At 55.6% G+C, this 18624-nt stretch overlaps 6 protein-coding genes across 6 annotated transcripts; 4 read left to right on the top strand and 2 right to left on the bottom strand.

Moving 5' to 3' along the window:
* Nucleotides 1–333: 333 nt before the first annotated feature.
* Nucleotides 334–6079, top strand: CCM_08687 (NACHT and WD40 domain protein; the record flags this gene model as incomplete). Its single annotated transcript, XM_006673824.1, has 3 exons — nucleotides 334–2862; nucleotides 2919–5037; nucleotides 5490–6079. 3 exons carry the CDS (start codon nucleotides 334–336, stop codon nucleotides 6077–6079), a joined length of 5238 nt encoding a protein of 1745 aa, XP_006673887.1.
* A 228-nt stretch (nucleotides 6080–6307) lies between these two features.
* On the bottom strand, nucleotides 6308–7391 carry CCM_08688 (replication fork protection component Swi3; the record flags this gene model as incomplete). Its single annotated transcript, XM_006673825.1, has 3 exons — nucleotides 6308–6973; nucleotides 7028–7103; nucleotides 7171–7391. The coding sequence occupies 3 exons, from the start codon at nucleotides 7389–7391 to the stop codon at nucleotides 6308–6310; spliced, it is 963 nt and encodes a 320-aa protein (XP_006673888.1).
* Nucleotides 7392–7633: 242 nt separating this feature from the next.
* CCM_08689 (NADH-ubiquinone oxidoreductase) lies at nucleotides 7634–8437 on the top strand (the record flags this gene model as incomplete). Its single annotated transcript, XM_006673826.1, has 4 exons — nucleotides 7634–7708; nucleotides 7767–7783; nucleotides 7888–8093; nucleotides 8169–8437. The coding sequence occupies 4 exons, from the start codon at nucleotides 7634–7636 to the stop codon at nucleotides 8435–8437; spliced, it is 567 nt and encodes a 188-aa protein (XP_006673889.1).
* A 1140-nt stretch (nucleotides 8438–9577) lies between these two features.
* On the top strand, nucleotides 9578–10012 carry CCM_08690 (uncharacterized protein; the record flags this gene model as incomplete). The annotated part of the gene is made up of 1 exon (XM_006673827.1): nucleotides 9578–10012. One exon carries the CDS (start codon nucleotides 9578–9580, stop codon nucleotides 10010–10012), a length of 435 nt encoding a protein of 144 aa, XP_006673890.1.
* Nucleotides 10013–10436: 424 nt separating this feature from the next.
* Nucleotides 10437–12099, bottom strand: CCM_08691 (uncharacterized protein; the record flags this gene model as incomplete). Its single annotated transcript, XM_006673828.1, has 2 exons — nucleotides 10437–11781; nucleotides 11849–12099. 2 exons carry the CDS (start codon nucleotides 12097–12099, stop codon nucleotides 10437–10439), a joined length of 1596 nt encoding a protein of 531 aa, XP_006673891.1.
* A 4553-nt stretch (nucleotides 12100–16652) lies between these two features.
* CCM_08692 (nucleoside transporter, putative) lies at nucleotides 16653–18579 on the top strand (the record flags this gene model as incomplete). The annotated part of the gene is made up of 2 exons (XM_006673829.1): nucleotides 16653–16733; nucleotides 16909–18579. The coding sequence occupies 2 exons, from the start codon at nucleotides 16653–16655 to the stop codon at nucleotides 18577–18579; spliced, it is 1752 nt and encodes a 583-aa protein (XP_006673892.1).
* Nucleotides 18580–18624: the final 45 nt, after the last annotated feature.

Raw genomic sequence — 18624 nt, forward strand, 5'->3', positions numbered from 1 at the left:
ATACGTTTAGTGCATACCTACATATATCTAAGTAAAGCATATTACTCTACACCTTTTATTGGCCAGCTAGCTAGGTATGTGGGCCGCGTGGCTATCCCGCACCCTGTCAATACAGCGGCGGTGTAGACAAGACAAACCCTGATAAACGCCGCCCCTCAAGACTCGAGAGCAGCGTTGCACCGTCCTGTGGACGCCACACGAGGTGGGCTTCCTGCACGTACGCGCCCATGATCAGGCTGGGGCGAACATGGCGAACATGTCGGGCACCAACTCCTCATCTCAGGTTGTTGACTTGAACAACAATCGAACCCTCAACGCTTATGTACTGAAGCCATGACGCTTTTCTGCGGTATACGAGCCAAATTCTGGAAAAAACCGGCAGCTGTTGAGTCGTTGGCCAGAGATATTGGAATTTCTGCAGCTCCTTCGTCAGTTCCAGTTTCCGACTTGGCTGCCGAATTGTGGGATGCTGCATATAACGAAGCGAAGAGAAGAGAGGGAAAACTCGTCGAGGCCTACGAGACGATTCTGTCAGCCCAGCAGCTTCTCTCTGCTCAGCTTGAGAAGGATGCAGGACAAGATTTCTCGGCTCCGATGGCCGACGACCCCTACCAACTCCAAGATCTCTCCCTGCATCAGAATGTCATCCCCGCTGATCCTATGAAGAGGCGACAGAAAATGCAAGGGCTTCTCAAAGATGGTATGAAGCGGGCAGAACGGAAGGCAAAGTTCCAGAAAGGGGTCGAAACCGCGGCGGAAATTGTTTCTATGTTCAAAGAAGTCGTTGATAAAGCAATTCAGGCCTCGCCTCAAGCTGCGTTGGCCTGGGTCGGTGTCTGCGTTGTCTTGCAGCTTTTCTTGAACCCTATCGAGGAAGTGAGCGCCAGTCGCAGCGGTATAGCGTATGTGGTGTCCCGCATGGAGTATTATTGGAACATGCCGAGCCTCCTTTTCCACGAGAACATCCAAGATACATGGTCTGATTCTGCTGGACCTGCTATGCAGATGAAGGAGAGCATCACGGAGCTATATACTATACTGCTACTTTATGAGATGAAGACGGTCTGCTACCATCACCGCAATCGCTTTATTCAGATCACCCGAAGCCTGTTCAAGCTGGACGGATGGAAGACGGAATTGTCAGATATCAAGGACGCCGAAAGAGTACTTGAGGCAAGGTCTTTGCAATACAACACGGGAAAGATAAGGAAGGATCTCGGAAGGCTCTTTGACTGGTCTGAGACGCATAATGCGAAGCTGGATGACCTTGCCGCTGCCGTCGAGAAGCAGACCACGGCGTATCACGAGCAACAAGCGCAGAAGAAGGCAGCCGATGAACTCAAAAAGCGTAACCGACTAAAGAAGGACCTCTTTGCTAGCGACTCGGCTGATGACAAGAAACGCATCGAAGAAACCGAAGGTGGATTGCTCGATGAAGCATATGCATGGATTCTCCAGAGCACCGAGTTTCTGGCTTGGAAAGACAATCCTGATTACCGGCTCCTATGGATCAATGGGGATGCGGGAAAGGGCAAAACCATGATGCTGTGCGGAGTGATCAACGAACTCGAGGCCACCCAGGACAGCGCCACTGTCTCGTACTTTTTCTGCCAGGCCTCAAATGACTCCCTGAACAGTGCCGTTGCGGTGCTTCGGGGGCTGATCTACTCACTGATCAGCAAGCGGCCATTTTTGATGAAGCATGTTGAAGCCCGGTATAACGGCCATGACAGCAGTTTGTTCAAGAACCACAATGCATGGATTGTGGTACAGGAAATATTCCTCAACATGATCCGGGACCCTGCCCTCGGATGCGTATATCTGCTGATCGATGCTCTCGATGAGTGCATCACAAGTCTGGACGAGCTGATGAGACTTGTCAACCTTGGGCATGATGAGGCACCCCAGGTTACATGGGTCCTCACCAGTCGGCCTTGGCCTGAGATTGAGTTGTCGCTGCGCAAGGTCGCCTGCAAGGGCACACTGTCCCTCGAGGACAGCTCGAACGCTATTTCTGAGGCGGTAGCACTCTTTACCAGGATCAAGGCGGATCAGCTGGCAGAAGAAATGGCATATCATCCTTCCACCAAAGAGGCTGTCCTGCATCATCTATCAGAGAATGCAGGTAACACTTTTCTCTGGGTCTCCTTGGTGTGCGAAGTTCTCAAGAGGGAGCCGGCGTGGAATGTGAATAAGCAGACGCTGGAGAACCTGCCCCACGGCCTCAGAGCCATCTACCAACGTATGACGAAACACATTCGTGACTCCGGGGATAAGGGACTCATCTACGCGCGAGTCCTAAAAAACGCAATGGTGGCATGTCGTCCGCTGTCTCTGCTTGAGCTCATCACCTCCGTTGAAGAGCTTCAGGATATAGCCGACCAGCCTGAGCAAATCCGGGACGTTGTGAGACGTTGCGGGTCCTTTCTCTCCATACAGCAGGGCTTTGTTTACTTTGTTCACTACTCGGCTAAGGAATATCTGACCGAACATGAGACCGAATGGTCCGTGGATGGCGTCAACCCACATTACACAATGGTATCCAGGGCACTCCATGTCATGTCTACTGATCTCAAGAGAGACATGTATTGCCTCAAGGCACCAGACAGCCGGGCTGATACGGTACAGCCGCCAATTCCAGATACTTTAGCTCCCCTCAGGTACTCTTGCCTCTACTGGGGGGACCACCTCAACGAGCTGAGAGCGGCAAACTCCACGCTGTACAATCGAGTGGCAAGTGCCGAAGGTCCACTGCAGCGGTTTCTAACGACGGCCTTTTTATACTGGATAGAAGCCATTAGTCTCTGCAATAACCTGGGCAAGGGCATTGCTATGATGGCTCAACTACATGGTCATCTTGAGGTACGTGTCCTAGGACTTCAAATTTGTTGTGTTAGTTTTACCAATAGTGTTTCCAGGATTCCTCAACCGTCAGCAACACCAAAACTGAAAGACATGACAATGATTTCAAGAGCCTGGTCACAGACGCATATCGATTCATTATGTACCACCACCCAACCATCGAACGTTACCCTCTGCAAGTCTACAGCTCCGCGCTTACGTTTAGCCCCTCAAATAGCAAAATTGCAAAGATTTTTTGGAGTGAGAAACCAAAGGAGATATCGATTATTCGAAATCCTCACCGAGAATGGAATTCCTGCCTGCAGACGCTAGAATACGAGCACTGTGGTAGTAGGCGCGTGGCCCTGACCCCCTGCTCAACTCTTCTTGCCACAAGTTCCGGCGGTGCTGTCCGAGTCTTTGACGTGCGAAATAGTACTCCTCTATGCACATTCTACCACGGGGCGGGAAACGCAATCGATATTGCAATCTCTCCCGACACAATGTTCGTGGCAACGGCTGGAGATACGGTAGCGCTCTGGTCATCGAAAACTGGCCGGTGCATCCGCATCTTCGATGGCCACAGACTGCGGGCGACCACTATTCACTTTTCGCCCGACTCGAAATGTGTGTTATCTGGTTCTAAGGACGAAACCCTCAAGGAATGGGATATAGACCAAGGGAAGTGTCTGGACACATATAAGCATGATGCCCCTGTGGCGTCTGCTGTATATTCGCACGATGGAACTTTGATTGCGGCCGACTGCGAGAGAGGTTTATCGAATGGCATCTATATCTTCTCTTGCCAAAGCAAGATGCCGATCAAGAAGTACTGGGCTAGAGGTATCATCTCGCCGCTGGCGTTTTCGCACGACTCAAGTCTAGTCGCTTGGACGACTAGAAATGGCATTCACAGTTGGAAATGGGAAACAGAGGAGATTCCTTTCTCAGTGACCACAGATATAGAACCTCGGAGTAGAGTGCAATTCCTACATGGCCTCGACATAGCTGTGACTTGCTGTGCGGATTTCACACTCAAAATCTGGCGCGTAGCGACAGGGGAGTGCCTGCAGACACTTACTGGCCACGGCGACAGGGTTTCTTCCATTGCCGTATCCCGAAATATGACTTTAGCCTCTGCGTCGTGGGAAGGGGCAGTAAAGCTTTGGAAGGTGGATTCAGCCCAGTGGTCAGGACAAGCTGCGGTGAAACAAGATGAGGCCGGCTCGACTTCCGGCTCCTATGATGCCACAACCTCGCACGCCTATTTACCGTACAACTTCTTCGTGAGTTCTGGTGTTGGAAATGGAAAGACTACAATATGGAGCATGGAAGACGGCAAACGCGTACTGGACTTGACGAGTTGTCACCCGGAATTGTTTGTCAAGGTGTTCGCCCTCTCTTCAGACAATCGCTTCCTTGCAGCAGGATATGCAGTAGAGGGCAAGGCCGAAGATGAGGAGATTGAAACTGAGCGCAGTGTTGTCCGCATACTGGATCTATCGGAGCCAGGGTGGAAAGAAACAAGAGAAAGACATCAATCATACATTACCGCCGTACGATTCTCACCGGATTCGAGCCTAGTCGCGTCGAGCGCCTGCGACAGGACTATCAAGATATGGAAGTCAACCACGCGAGAATTGCTGCAAACATTGCAGCACGAGTATGAAGTAACGGATGTCATGTTTGCCAACGACAAGAGGCTACTGTCAGTGTCACCCGGCGGCGTATTCAATATTTGGGATGTTAGCGGCACGCGGCTCCAAACTCTCAACTTGGGGACTCAGTTGCGTTATGACGACCGAATGGCTGTCTCATCAGACGCGACGCACTTGGCGATTATAACCTATCATATGAGAATGCGCGCCCTAAAAATCCTGAATCTTGACGACGGCGCAATGTCCGGGCCGCTAGACATCGACGCCACAGTGAAGGTCACCGAATTTACCGCAGACCGGTTACACCTCCAGACCTGTCTTGGTGTCGTCAAAATCCCGCGGCCTGAAAACGGGTGGCTCGCGTTGCAGAGGACACTGGATGGAGTCCAGTACCAAGGCGCGGGAATAGAGGAGGTTAAAGTCGGGTACCGCGGCCCCATGCCTGGAGCGAGCGCCCCGATGGACACTTACTTCTACGAGCGATGGATCACACATAATGGCAAACCTATTGTGAGGATGTCAAGCGATTATCAATCCGGTCAGTGTTATGTATCGCGGGACAGGATTGGCATGTTACCCCCAGGTCAGGACTTATTGCTATACAGCGTTTCATGACCCGTCACCACGGGGGGGATCTTTAGCTAGCTCTTTGTTCAATGACGCCCGTGTTTCTTTGATACTCACATGCACAAGAACATGATGACAACATGGAGTCGTCTAAAACTCGAATCGTGCAAGTAACAAAGAAAGGGGTCGCACCAAAAAGTACAATCTACCCAGGGTCGCTGACTCATCCAACTTGCCTGTTCCTGAACCTCCGGAAAGGTACCTAGGTACATCTAGATCGTCCTCCTCGGCTAGATCTTCAGATGTCATTCCACGTCCACCCTTCTCTCTCGCTAGAATACGCCTAAAATACTCTCAATTGGCTCGAGACCTGAACCACAGTCCCAACGATGGTATTTCTGAGGACCCCGACCATAACCCTAGCCCCCATCTCCGACGATGCCAAAGCCGTCTTCGGCTCCCGCACCTCACCACTATGGTGCCGGCAGCTGCTCATCGACTCGAGCCTGCAGCAGCCCATCCAGGTGGGCTGGCGCACGCGCGACCGCGCCCGCACCAACGAGGACTCATACCTCTCCGGCGTCATGAACAACCCGGACACCATCCGCGCGTGGCACACCCTGTACCGGCCGCTCCCCCCCGCCGCCGGCGTCACGTCCCCTGAGGGCCCGCTGGCGGGGGAGCTGCTGTGCCTGTTTGCGCTCGGCAGCGGCGTCAACGGCCACGTCGACGTCGCGCACGGCGGCGTCACGGCCACCATCCTCGACGTCTCCATGGGCACCGTCTGCAGCATGTTCAGCACCGAGGGCGACAGCACCTTTACGCTCGAGCTCAACATTCGCTACAAAAAGGCCCTCGTCACCCCGGGTATCTACGTGTGCCGCACCTGGCTGCAGCGCCGGACTACGGGCCGCAAAGCCTGGCTGCAGGCTGTCATTGAGGACGGCAACGGTGCCGTGTATGCGGAGAGTGACGCGTTTTGGCTCGATGTACCAGCCAAGCCCAAAATATAAACGCCCATATGACGAACGAAAACAAGACAAAATAAAATGACACACAATGCATAGACGATACATAGACAGCAATTCACAAGATGAGTGGATGGTGTGCTACCAGCCCACAGGGACAAAGACAAGGTGAAAATGCCAAAAGTAATCATCATCACTGTCCAAGCTTGGTATATACTATCCCTGTTAGTCTAAAAAAAACTCCCCGGCGCCATTGCAATATTCAGAGCCAAATCAAAATCCCTCCATCTCTCGCATCGCCGCCTCGTCGTCATCCCAGTCCATCTCCACCGGCTTGCTCGCGCTCGGGTTCCCAAAAATACTCTTTGGCCGCACGTCCTGCTCCTCCGCCTCTGCAATCAAGTCGTCCAAGTCATCGCCATCCTCCTGCGGTCGCTGCGCGGCCTTCCTGGCCGGCGCCGGCGGTCTGTCATCGTGCTCCTCGGCCTCGGCCATGAGCGCATCCAGATCGTCGTCGTCGGGTGCGTCCGGCTGCAGCATCGTGAGGCCGCCGGGCCGCGGTCGCGCGCGCGGCGTCACGTTGTACAGGTCGTCGTCTTCGGAAAAATCGTCGGGGTGGCCGCCGCCGCGCGTCGGCGTGCTGGGTCGCTGGCCGCCTCCTCCGAGGTCCTGGATCAGCCGGCCGGCGGTCGGGCGCTCGGGCAGGCTGACGGCGGCGGTCGTGTCGGGAGCAGGCTCGAGGGCAAACGGATCGTCTTCTTCCATGTCTTCACTGGATTTGGGCTTGCTCTCCTGGAGCCATTCGTTGCGCGCAGTCATCATGCGCTTGCTGTGTCCCGCTTTTTCCACCATGGCGAGGGCATCGAGGAACCGGGCTTTGGGGTAGAGGTCGTCCAGCCAGAGCTGGTAGAAGGAAAGAAGGCGCGCCATGTCGGAGAACTGGTTGCAAACACGTTAGACACTGTCTATCCAGGAAAGCGCCTCGCTGCCTACCTCGTGGCCTTTGCCCTTGATCTTAAGTCGATTGGACCGTTTCCGTAGTCTTGGGAGGCCGGCTTCACTCAAAAGCCTGGTTGGTACGTTCCTGTCAGCAAAGGGGCCGAATATGGTAACACTTTGTCCAGATATATGCACACCTGTTCTCGTCAAGTTTCACAGCCGGCGCTCTGGGTTTTCTTTGCACGTCCACCTCCTCGTCGATACCTAGCCCGGCATCATCGGTTTTGCGCTTGTTCTTGGACGGCGGGCTGGGCGTCGCAAACGGGTCGTCGGAGAGGTCCCCAACATGGTAATTGTCCAAGTCATCATGGCGATTCGTTCTCGCCGCCTTGGCAGCTGAATTTTTCGCTGGTGGCATTTTTTCACCAGGGCCAAGAAGATCCTCGCCTCGCAGAGCCAACTTTAGTGACGACTTACACGATGGTACGCGTTAGGAGACGCGATGGTGGGGCTGCCCATTTACACGAAATGGGTCACGTGCAAGCCTCGATGAAGACTCACGTGATTTAGTTCCTGAGGCACAACATTTGCTGAGCTTCAAGCATGCATTCATTGGCTGCTGGATAATCCGCGAGAAAGTCTTGGGCAGCATCACACACAATGTCGGAGACTACGACCAAGCAGGCGCCTGCGTCCTACGTCGGGACGAGCAAGATTGTCCAGACGGACTATCCGGTACGTTGCCGGAATCTAGTTGCCGCCAATTGACGAAACTGCTGACCCCGTCACATAGCTCATCGACAACGACCCGTATGTGCTTCCGATACCCGATGCCGACGAAGACGACCTATAGCTCGAAAGGCAATTGCTGTTGGGAATCAATTGGGTTTGCTGACTCCTTCTTTGTTTCATAGTCACTTTAAGCGCGTCGTTGGATATGCGCGCAGGGAGGATTATATCGCCGGTGGTCTGGCCGCTGCCTTTGCCCCGGCTGCGCTCTACACAATGGAGAAGTTTGCTCCTTCACACGTCGGTCGCGGCGGTTTCGCCAAGGCCATGCGCTTAGCCGGCTTTGTCGGTCTCGCCGGTGGTTTCCTCTACTTTTACCAGCGCTCCGCCCGTACGTGACGACTCGAATTTCCCCGTATTTTCGACATCCCTACAAGCGACGAGGAGCTAACTTACCCGGAAACAGTCCGATTCTACGGCGCTACCGAGAACGCGCGCGAGATTGAGATGGACATGCGCGAAATGGTCGACAAGGTCAAGGCTGGCGAGCCGCTGTACGGCGAGACCACGTTGAGCCCGTACCTGCAGGGCGTCGCGGCCCGCCAGAGCCGCTACTCGGCCCTCTTCATGGCCACGGTGCCGTGGTTCAACTTTGTCAACCACAGCCAGCATGGCGTCGACACGGCCAAGTACTACCAGCAAGCGGAGCGGGAGCTGGCTGCTGCGAAAAACTAGGCGGGGGGTATGGACCAGAGAGTAAGGATGAAAGGAGGAAGCCCATTTTGACGAACCTGTCATTTTTTTTTCGCGTTGGGAACAGAGCGTGTGTATATTACCAGGTCCTAGAAGCCTTTAAACAGTCTTACATCCCTTTTGTTCAGGCAATGGTGGTGCGTGACGCCATGCTGCTAACCGATGGCGACAGAGGAGCCGGGAGGATGCCTCGAGATGCAGGGCCGGTCATATACAGCCACGGGCGTACCACCCATTCTGATGGTATCAATCACGCTTGTGGAAGTGCGGCAGCGCACCAGATGTCGTTTATTGGCGGACAACGGCTGACTAGCTGAATACGACGCTGGACACAAGGCAGCTATGGCTACACGATCGTCGGACTCAGTCACTGAACCTTCCCCGCCACTCGTTCAGCACCGCGCGTTGAATCGCGATGCGACTTATTCGTTCCTTATTCCCTGCTTTCTTCAAAGAACGCGTGGCTTGGCCCGGGACGACTGAACGCGCTCACGATGTGAATCCAGCTTGCCAGTTTACTTCATCCGCTTGACAGCTACAGCCGCCTATAAAAGCTGCGACACTGATCTGCTTCTCACTGCCAAGTCTATAGCAACTGCTCCGAGCATCCAAACGCGCCGGATCAATAACCACAGGGGAAGAACCAACCGAGAAAACAGGAAAACAGGGTTGGCGACTTCGAAAAATTTACATTGCCGTCATGGTCGCTACCCAAGCTCTTGGCGGTCTGCCTCTCAGGTCGGTTGGCTTTTAGTTCTCCGAATGTGACCCCAGTGAAGTCATTGGTGCGACGTCCCGGCACTTGCGCTGCCGTGGGGGGGGGGCGAGTTTTCGACTCTCGGCCGGAGCGATGGACTGTGACGGGCGCCGATTCTGCTCCCAGTGAGGAATGACGCCGCTTCGTACCGGACCGGTGTTTGCTACGCTGCTAGGGTCGTGTAGTGCCACATTGTCATCATGGCTGCACGAGTCGCCCATATAACAACAGCCCTGCCGATCCGGCGATGACTATCAAGCATCCTTTGCCACCATTTTCAAGCCACTGACACACTGCATCCACAAGGCCTCCGTCGCCAAACCTCTATCCTCATTCCCTCAAAGAATAGGAGAAAGTCCAGTACAATGAGATTCACCACCCTCGCCGCCTCGGCCCTCACGGCCGCCCCCTCGCCACCGCAGACCGCACACCTCACTTTTCTCGACCGCTCCGCCGCCGCGCTGTACCAGCTCGCCGTCGTGGCCGACAACCGCACGTACGCCACGCCGCCCAACCTCCCCGTCGCGCGCATCGCCGCGCCCGACTACAACGCCGCCGCGCTCTGCGACCTCGTCTTTGCGCAGCCCGCGGCGGCGCCGGAGCACGTCTTCGTCATTGGCGAGGACGGACGTACGGGGCAGGTGCGCATCGAGCCGCCAACGCCGGTGGCAGGCATCCGGTGCGCGGGAGTGTGCGTGGCCAACTACGGCACGTGTAATGGCGCGGATGGCCGCGGGCCGCGGCTGTGCTGCAATGGGTACTGCGCGGCGAATCTGTGCAGGCCGTGGAATGGCGTCTGAATGGCTGCGGGAGATTGATGGAAGAGGATGACAGTCGGCGACGTGGGTTGTAGTACGCTGGTGCAAGTAGTGTACGGATTGAGGCGAGGCATAGACAATGTTTGTCAGAATGAACGGTGATTTGAGTAGGTGTCATCTATGTGGAATGAGTTGATTGATGTATCACCACTTAGGCATCTATAGCATAGTTTGAGCGGTCTACATTATTTGCCCAAAGGATGTTCAAATGCATTCTATCAATTAGGAGATTTGTCTACTAGACTGGTAAACCCGAGTCAAATATTTGTGCTGTGAGTCAGATAGATGCCCTTAAACCTCATACATGCTATAATCCCTGTCCGTCTTAAAATTCATGTCCGTCGTCGTAAATCGCAAATTCATTTTTGGTCGTCATCATGGTCATCATTATAGTCCGCACGCATACCTATCGCCCCGCGGCTGCCTTCTTCATGAAATAGTCCAGGCCCGTCTGCATAATCTTCTGCTTGTAATCGCCACCACCTAGGCCCTCACTTTTGCTGCGGCCACTGCTCTTGTCTTTGCCGCGCTCGGCACTACGACCTCGGCCACGGTCCCGGCTGCTGCTCCGGCCGCGGTCCCGATCGCGTCCCCCACCGCCGCTCCCGCCGTCATCCCTTTTGACGCTGTCCAGGCCACCGCTCGCGAGCGCGGCGCTGAGGGCGGCGAAGCCGACCTTGACCCCCTTGGCGCCGATCCATTCGCCCTTGGCCCCGCGGTTGTTCATGGCCGCGGCGGCGCCGGCCGTCAGCGCGGTGCGCGCGCTGGCCTGGATGGCCGGGTTCTTCCACCAGCCCGCGGCTTTCTCTGCGGCGGGCATGGTCGAACTGCGGACCTTGGCGGCGATTCCGCCAACACCAACGCCGCGCGTGCCGCTGCTGGCGTGCTTGTCGCGGCCGCGGGGGGGGTCTGTGGTGGCGAGGTCTCTGCTGGAGGGCTTGTCCTTGCCCTGCGCACGCGAGCTGTGGCCGATGTGGCGGTCGCGGCCGACGTCGTCGGTAGAGCTGCGTGTCTTGGGGCGGCCGGCGTGGCTGGGCGACGGATCTCGTCCGCGGCTCTTGGTGTAGGCTGCACCTCCGCGTCTGGCCTGGTCTCGATCATCGCGCGGGAGGTATTCTTTGCTGCTCCTGTGGTCTGGCGAGGACCGTCTGTACCGGCCAGGGTCCTCTGCTGTCTTGTTGCGTTGGTGGCGGTGGGGGTCCTCGTGGCGATCGCCACGCGGCGGTTCGGGACGGGTGGAGCGCGAATCCCTCACATCTCTTGCGTCTCTGAGATCTCTCGAGCCTCTGGGGTCTCTAACCTCTCTGGGGTCTCTCGAGTCTCTTGCATCTCTGGAATCTCTTGCGTCTCTGGTGATTCTGGGGTCGTGGCGCGAATCTCCGCCTCGCCGGTCCTCGTAGTGGTAAGGTGGTGGGGGCGACTGCGGACGACGTGCATCGCCCTGTCTGTGAGAGGAACCTCGGGGAGCATCCTCTTCACGATGCCTGCGGGACGCGCCTCTGTCATCTGGGCTGGGGCGGGCAGGTTTGCGCTCTGATTTGCTGCGGCGCGGGGGAGGGCCAGCAGGTTCAGTAGGTTCCCAGGAGGTCGGATTACGATGGTAGTATGCGTCTTGTGCATACGAGTCGTCGCTACGGCGGTGCGCCATGGCGGAAAAGGTCAAGAGGTTCAAGTTTAGATGGAAATGGGGGTTGTTGGGTGTTTTGATGTGTGGTGCGTGGTTTCGGCGCTGGTATTTATAACTAGCGCTGCTGTTGAGGAAAAGGCAATCGGACGATCCGTGGCGCGGGCGGCAGGCAGGGACCAAGGTAAATATACACAAGGCGTGGCGCCGAAAGATTTTCTTTTTCCCCTCTCCTCGTCTCGAAAAATGTCCCGAAAACGGGCGATCTCAGGCGCGCGCAGACGGAGGCAGCCAGAAAGCTCAGCCAGGCAGGCCAGGTGCAGGGCGAATCAGGTGGTGGGCAGTTGCAGCCGGTATGTGCTGTGTGCGCTATGTGCGCCGTGTGCACCGTGAGAGCGGTCTGGCCCGGATGGCCTGTGGCGAGGCGCTGGCCGCCTGACGTCATGACAGCCAATGGCGCTGCCCACGAGCTTGTCTGGAGGACACTAGCTAGGACGCTCCCGGCGGCCAATGTCGGCTGACGTCAAGGAACAGTTGACACGGAAGCGTGAAGACGGTATGAGAAAGGAAGAGACGCTGTTGAGGCAGGCATCCGTGTAATGTGATGGAGAATGGGGCCGGATGCACTGGTCAGTCAGGCAACAGGTTTTGGTGTAGAGGAGAGGACAAGGTTTGCCGCAGCCGCAGCCGTTTGTCTGGGCGGCCGCCGTTTGCTGCCTAAACTGGCTGACAGACTGCGGAGGCTGAGGCTGCGCCACCAACCCAAGATGTAGCCTGGTGCATCTACCACCAACCAAAGTATTCATCACATTGCACCAGAAAAGCACATCTTCGTTTACAGGGCACGTGTTGCGCCATGGAAGCTCCGATTGCAGCTGAGACAGGACGCAAACGCTCTCGCGCAGCACAGAACCTCGCGCAAAACAACGGAAGCCTACTATAGGGTAAGCCGAAGCAAGCACACAGAGGCTGGTGTTTCCGAGGCCCCGGGTTGACTCACACATGGACTCGAGGGCTGAGACCACGTACTTGTCGACTTGTGAAGATGCTGGTAGTCGTGTCAGGGTGCGAGTGTACAGAGGAGATGTTGAGTTGATGTGGCTTGCTTGCTGGAAATGTCACATGAGGGCCCAAAGCAGCACAAGTAGCGAATCTGAAGTGGCATCAGAACGCAACTTTGCATGTACTTGTAAAGAAGTGAGTTGGCAGGAAGAAACTTAACAGGAGTAGTCGTACAATGACGCGTTGAATCGGACTTACGTCCCATATCGGGAAAGAGATTGTCGGAGATCTTTCTGACTTGCAACGGTTCGATTCGACTGCCGGAGGCGTCAACACACACCCTGTCCCGATCGGCAGTTTCTAGAAACGAGGCTCTGATGTACCGTGCCCTTGGTTTGCTAACTGTCGCAGTACCGAGCTACACATCCCTAGCTACGAAAGCCATCGTGCACATTCGACTTGTAGTCAACGTACTCGACAAGTACATCTCGGGGCCTCGTCACTCTCTTCGGACTCATCGATAACCCTGGTGATGCCCTCTTGTTTCCGCCACGACAGCGCCGCGCTCTTCGAGCCCAAGGAAGCATTCGGGATAGCCATTTCTTTTTGTTGCGACAGCGCCGGGTTGGGGTCGGCAACAGTCGATCAGCACGTAGATAGATTCTCTAAAAACTGAGAAAGTGCTTAAGCACCTCTAAACACGCTCCGAAACTTGGCGCACAGCTGGGCGAGGTACAAGTCGCCGGGGTCGGGCTTATAGATGGCTGCCATTATTTCTGTACGCAAAATTGAGGAGAAGAATGAGGGGCTCTGCGATTGGTAAAATCGGGATGGACCAACCTCGTTTTATAAGTCGGCGGCAAGGCACGAGGTGGAACATCATAACAACCTTGGAGCAACTCTCCCTGCAACCAACGAATAGGCGGTTGTACGATCTGCTTTTGGTAAAATGATCTTGGGTTCATTCGGCCTGTACGAATACGCTTGCCAGGTGCTGCAAGTCAAAGCTCAGCTGGAGACGTGAGCACAGCGGCAGCCGGAGAGGCCGGGATAGAACGGCGTGTCCGAACGATCAGCAGGGTAATTTATGTAGCGGCCGTATCTACTTTCCATTGTTCGGTAGGGAACATGTCTCGACGCCGTTGTTGCGCTGGCAGCACCGCTGGCAGCATTTAGGTTGCAACTTGCAAGTCTGCGAGGTGATGCGAGTGAGATCCCACCTGTGGCCCGGCAGCCGCATGCCATGCGGCCGTATTTTCCAAAACCGATGGGTCAAAGCAAAGTGCCGGTCACTGTACTCGGTACACAGACGGGTGGCGGCGTGCGCATATGCAGGCGACCGAGAATGTATACGGGTGCGGTGGCATTTGCCAGCACAGGGGGCGGATGCGTGAGTTGTACTTGCTGGCCGTTACAAGATGTTTAATCTGTCGTCAAGGTCGTAACGATGACTTTTCGAATCAATTTCGACTTGGCATGCAAGTACGAACGCGGAGTGCAAGACCGCCAAGGCGGGGGGTGCATCTACAGATGGTGCCCCATTTGGTTTAGATGACAATTGAAGATGGTCTTGAAGATGGTCCATGGGGAAGCAGAAGAGTGTAGATGGCGTCGAGGAGTGTGTTTCGGGCAGAGCCTATCTGTCTAGCTGTCGGGAAGCGCCGACTTCCATTGCGGCTAGCGAGGCACGGAGGGCAGGATGGGCGCGAGGTACAGCGGCGCTATTGCAGAGGCGATGGCTGAAGGACAAGGAAAAGCTTGGCTGGCTGAAGGGAATGGACGTGTTTGGGCAGAGCATGTCTGGGGGCGCGATAAGGAAGGCGATGGGGTGGGGACGGACGTGCGACGGGCTAACAGGTAGTAATAAGCATGATATCGGGGGGTCGGGACAGGGCGGGGGTTGTGCTTGCGGAGGTGCGGTGGGAAAGTTGAGATGAAGGTTCCTGACGGAGGTTTGATGCGAGCAGCCGAAGGCGCAAGGTGAGTTGGTGAGGTCGAGGGGTGCAAGTGTTGGACGAGAGTAACGTGGTAGAATGAGCGGGCGTGTCTGGGGTTTGAGGTTGTGTTTGTGAATTTTAGGAGAGGATGATTTAGGAGAGGATGCAATGGACAATGAAGATTTCGACGGGCAGGTATTCGAGGGAATTAGGTGCAAAATAAACTGTCCAATAAATACGAATTCGTACAGGTGCTTTATTTCGAATTAGTAATAACGAACAAGTTAATATAGAAGGTTTCCGGGGTGCTGCAAGGCGCTGAGAATGCAACGTCTGTCCTGTCGCGTGGCCAGTATACTAGTTGTAGTTGTACTAGTGTGGTGGGCCAAATTTGTAGGTACCTACAAAGTACCTTGGAGATGGACCGAATCAGGTACCCGACCTGAACGATTTTTCATATGCTAGTTTCCGACGTAGGGCAAACCTGTCGGCCAAGATGAAATGCCGCCGCTGTTTCCGATTTTCCCACATGATTTTAATCCTGTGCTACGAAGCTGGTGGCTGCGGCGGCCTTGCGTCGTGTGGGAGTACCTGACGTTGAGACCTACGGTACTTGCATATTGCATCGCACAAGCCGTCCCACCAAACGGCCAACAGGCAACGCCTAGCAGGCGGCTGAGGCAGGGGGTGGGTGTAGGTATTGCAGGTTGCAGAGGGGAGAATGTAGGGAATTGGGGGAGAGATGGTGATGGTGGTATCATTGACAAGTCAAGTCAATAGTGGTCTGCACGAAATAAATCGTTATTTTTAGCAGCGGGCCGCTTATTCAGGCACCTCGGTACATGTGAGGGTACGGACTAGGTACCGGTCAGTGTCGGTGACATTCATCCTTTGCATCTGAATCCAGGGCGAAATGTGTTGCTCCACTGAGTGGCAAGGCTGCTAATAAATCGGAGAAAAAAAAGAAAGAAAAAAAGCCCCCCGCAGGGTCTATCTCTTATGTACAATTCAATGTCGATAACGATGTCGAAGACAACTATCTGCACCGAGTACATGAACATCCCCGACGCCACCAACGAAATCCACTTGAACAACTTGATAAGCCCAGAACTAGAGTCGTGCCTCTTTTATCCAACCAATACCAATTGCGGCAATTCCGACCAGCCGCATGATTAGCCACCTCCTAGTCAACGGTGGCGTTTTTTCCCCATGGAAATATGATATACTCCGTACCCCACGCTTCTTCTTCCTCAGAGCAGCCGGCAGCTGGCAGCTGGCAGTTGCCCGTTTGGTCGGCCCTCTGTTTGTCACGGCTCTTCCTTCTTTCTCTCCTCCTCCTACCACCCTTCACTTCTCTCACCATTTCTTTTTCTCGTCATACTAACCTCGCAAAAGAAATATCATTGCACAACATTACTGCACCTGCCGCGCTGCATCACATTCACACTCACACCTGCTGCGTCCATCATCACGGCGCACAGCAGACAGCCAGTTCCGGTGCCGCCAGCCCACTTTCTTCACTTTGGCTTGGGCTCCTCCTCACTCCGCCCACACCCACTCGGTTATCTTTTGCGCCCAGCTTTTTTTTTTCCCTCGCTTTTTCTTTTTTATTTCTCTCAATTGCAGTCTCCTCCATTCATTAATTGCCCTCTGCTGACCTTCCAAGTCGTACCTGCTTCAAACATTGTTTCTTATTTCAACCGCCGCCGTCCCCCGCATCCTCTCCCCCGTCACCCCGGATCTTGCCGTCGACTCTGGTCGGGAACAAAGGCATACCCCCACGCCGCGCCCAAACTCAGTTGCCAAAAAATCAACGTGCACCGCACGCCAGTCCGACGCCTCATCGCCGTCTTGCTTGAAGTGGAAGCTCATACGATATCTCTACACGTCTGCCGCCAGTTCTCATATCCGATATTGCTCCTCGACGCTCCAATCTTATTCAAAACCTCGCTCCAAACTCGACTTGCTACAAGCCACGGCCCTGCCCGCCTGCCTCTTACAACTGTTGCTCCGATATTATCATAGTTGACTGGTATCCTTTCATTACTACCGCTTCAACATGGGTTGGGTTGAAAACACCAACGCCCGCGTTGCTAAGAGCTTCGTCGGCCGTTGGTTTCGCCTCGATGGCTGCGGTCATGTAAGTCTCTGCCCGACAAACACCACCCACACTACACAACCCCCCCCCCCCCCCCCCCCAAATTGAAGACAATTTTTCATAGCCCTCTTCAATTCGTGTCAATTCTTCGACTTTAGTGCTCCATCAACATTGACCATAGCCCCTCGTCACCTCAAAACTAACTGTCACCCACCAGCCCCGCGAGCGCAAAGGCTCCTACTTCCTCACCGAGATGCGCGCCGGCGTCACCACCTTCTTCGCCATGGCCTACATCCTCGCCGTCAACTCCTCCATTGTCTCCGAGTCAGGCGGCACTTGCGTCTGTAATGGCGGCGCCGATGACCCCCTCTGCATGACCAACCAGGACTACGCCCTCTGCGTGCAGGCCATCAAGCGCGACGTCGTCACCGCCACCGCCGCCATCTCTGCCCTTGCTACCTTTTTCATGGGCCTGCTCGCCAACATGCCCGTCGGCATCGCCCCGGGCATGGGCCTCAACGCTTACTTTGCCTATACCGTCGTCGGCTTCCACGGCTCCGGTCCCGTCCCCTACAGGGTCGCTTTGACCGCCATCTTTGTCGAGGGCTTTATCTTCTTCGCTCTCGCCCTCTTTGGAATGCGTCAGTGGCTCGCCCGTGCAATTCCCGCCTCCATCAAGCTCGCCACCGGCGCCGGAATCGGTCTCTACCTCACGCTCATTGGTCTCACCTACAGCAACGGCATCGGCCTCATCGTCGGTGCCCAGTCTACCCCTCTTGAGCTCGCCGGCTGCCACCCCGCCAACATCGACCCCAAGACCGGCACCTGCCCCGGCTCCGACAAGATGCGCAATCCCACCATGTGGATCGGCATCTTCTGCGGCGGCATCCTCTCCGTTGTCCTCATGATGTACCGCGTCAAGGGCGCCATCATTGCCGGTATCCTCCTCGTCAGCATCATCTCCTGGCCCCGCACCACACCCGTCACCTACTTCCCCTACACCGCCGTCGGCGACGACGCTTTCAACTTTTTCAAAAAGGTCGTCACTGTCCACCCCATTACAAAGATCCTAAACGTCCAGGAATGGAACGTTAGCGAGTATGGTGGCCAGTTCGGCCTCGCCCTCATCACCTTTCTTTACGTCGACATTCTCGACTGTACCGGTACTCTCTACTCTATGGCCCGCTTCGCCGGCCTCATCGACCCCGTCACCCAGGATTTCGAGGGCTCCACCCTCGCCTACATGACCGACGCCATTTGCATCTCTATCGGCGCCGTCTTTGGCCTGCCCCCCGTCACGGCCTTTGTCGAGTCCGGCGCCGGTATCACCGAGGGCGGCAAGACGGGCCTCACCGCCGTCGTGACGGGCTTTTGCTTCTTCATCTCCATATTTTTCGCTCCCATATTCGCCTCCATCCCCCCCTGGGCCACCGGCTGCGTGCTTGTCATTGTCGGCTCCATGATGGCCTCTGCCGTGGTCGATATCAACTGGAAGTACCTCGGTGACGCCGTCCCCGCCTTTCTCACCCTTGCTCTCATGCCGTTCAGTTACTCCATTGCCGACGGCCTTATCGCCGGCGTCATGTCGTACATTATCCTCAACGGCTCCGTCTGGGTCATCAAGACGATCTCGGGTGGCCGCATCGTCCCACCCAACTACGAGGAGCGCAGCGGCTGGACGTACAAGATTCCTGGCGGTGTTCTGCCGCCCTGGATGGTGCGACTGTCCAAGGGCGACAAGGCGTTTTGGAAAGACGAGCCGCGCGGCACGACGGCGACGCTGTCGACCAAGGAAGCCGACCTCACGTCGAATAACGGCTCCGACCAGGAACATCCCTCTCAGCCCCCGGCCACGACTATTGTCGAAAACCACCCAAAACAGCAATAGTCTCGTGGTCCCTCGAGGAAGACAGACTTTCCCTCTTCTTTTCGC

This window comes from Cordyceps militaris, assembly GCF_000225605.1.
Source record: "Cordyceps militaris CM01 unplaced genomic scaffold CCM_S00007, whole genome shotgun sequence".
Taxonomy (NCBI): Eukaryota; Fungi; Ascomycota; class Sordariomycetes; order Hypocreales; family Cordycipitaceae; genus Cordyceps; species Cordyceps militaris.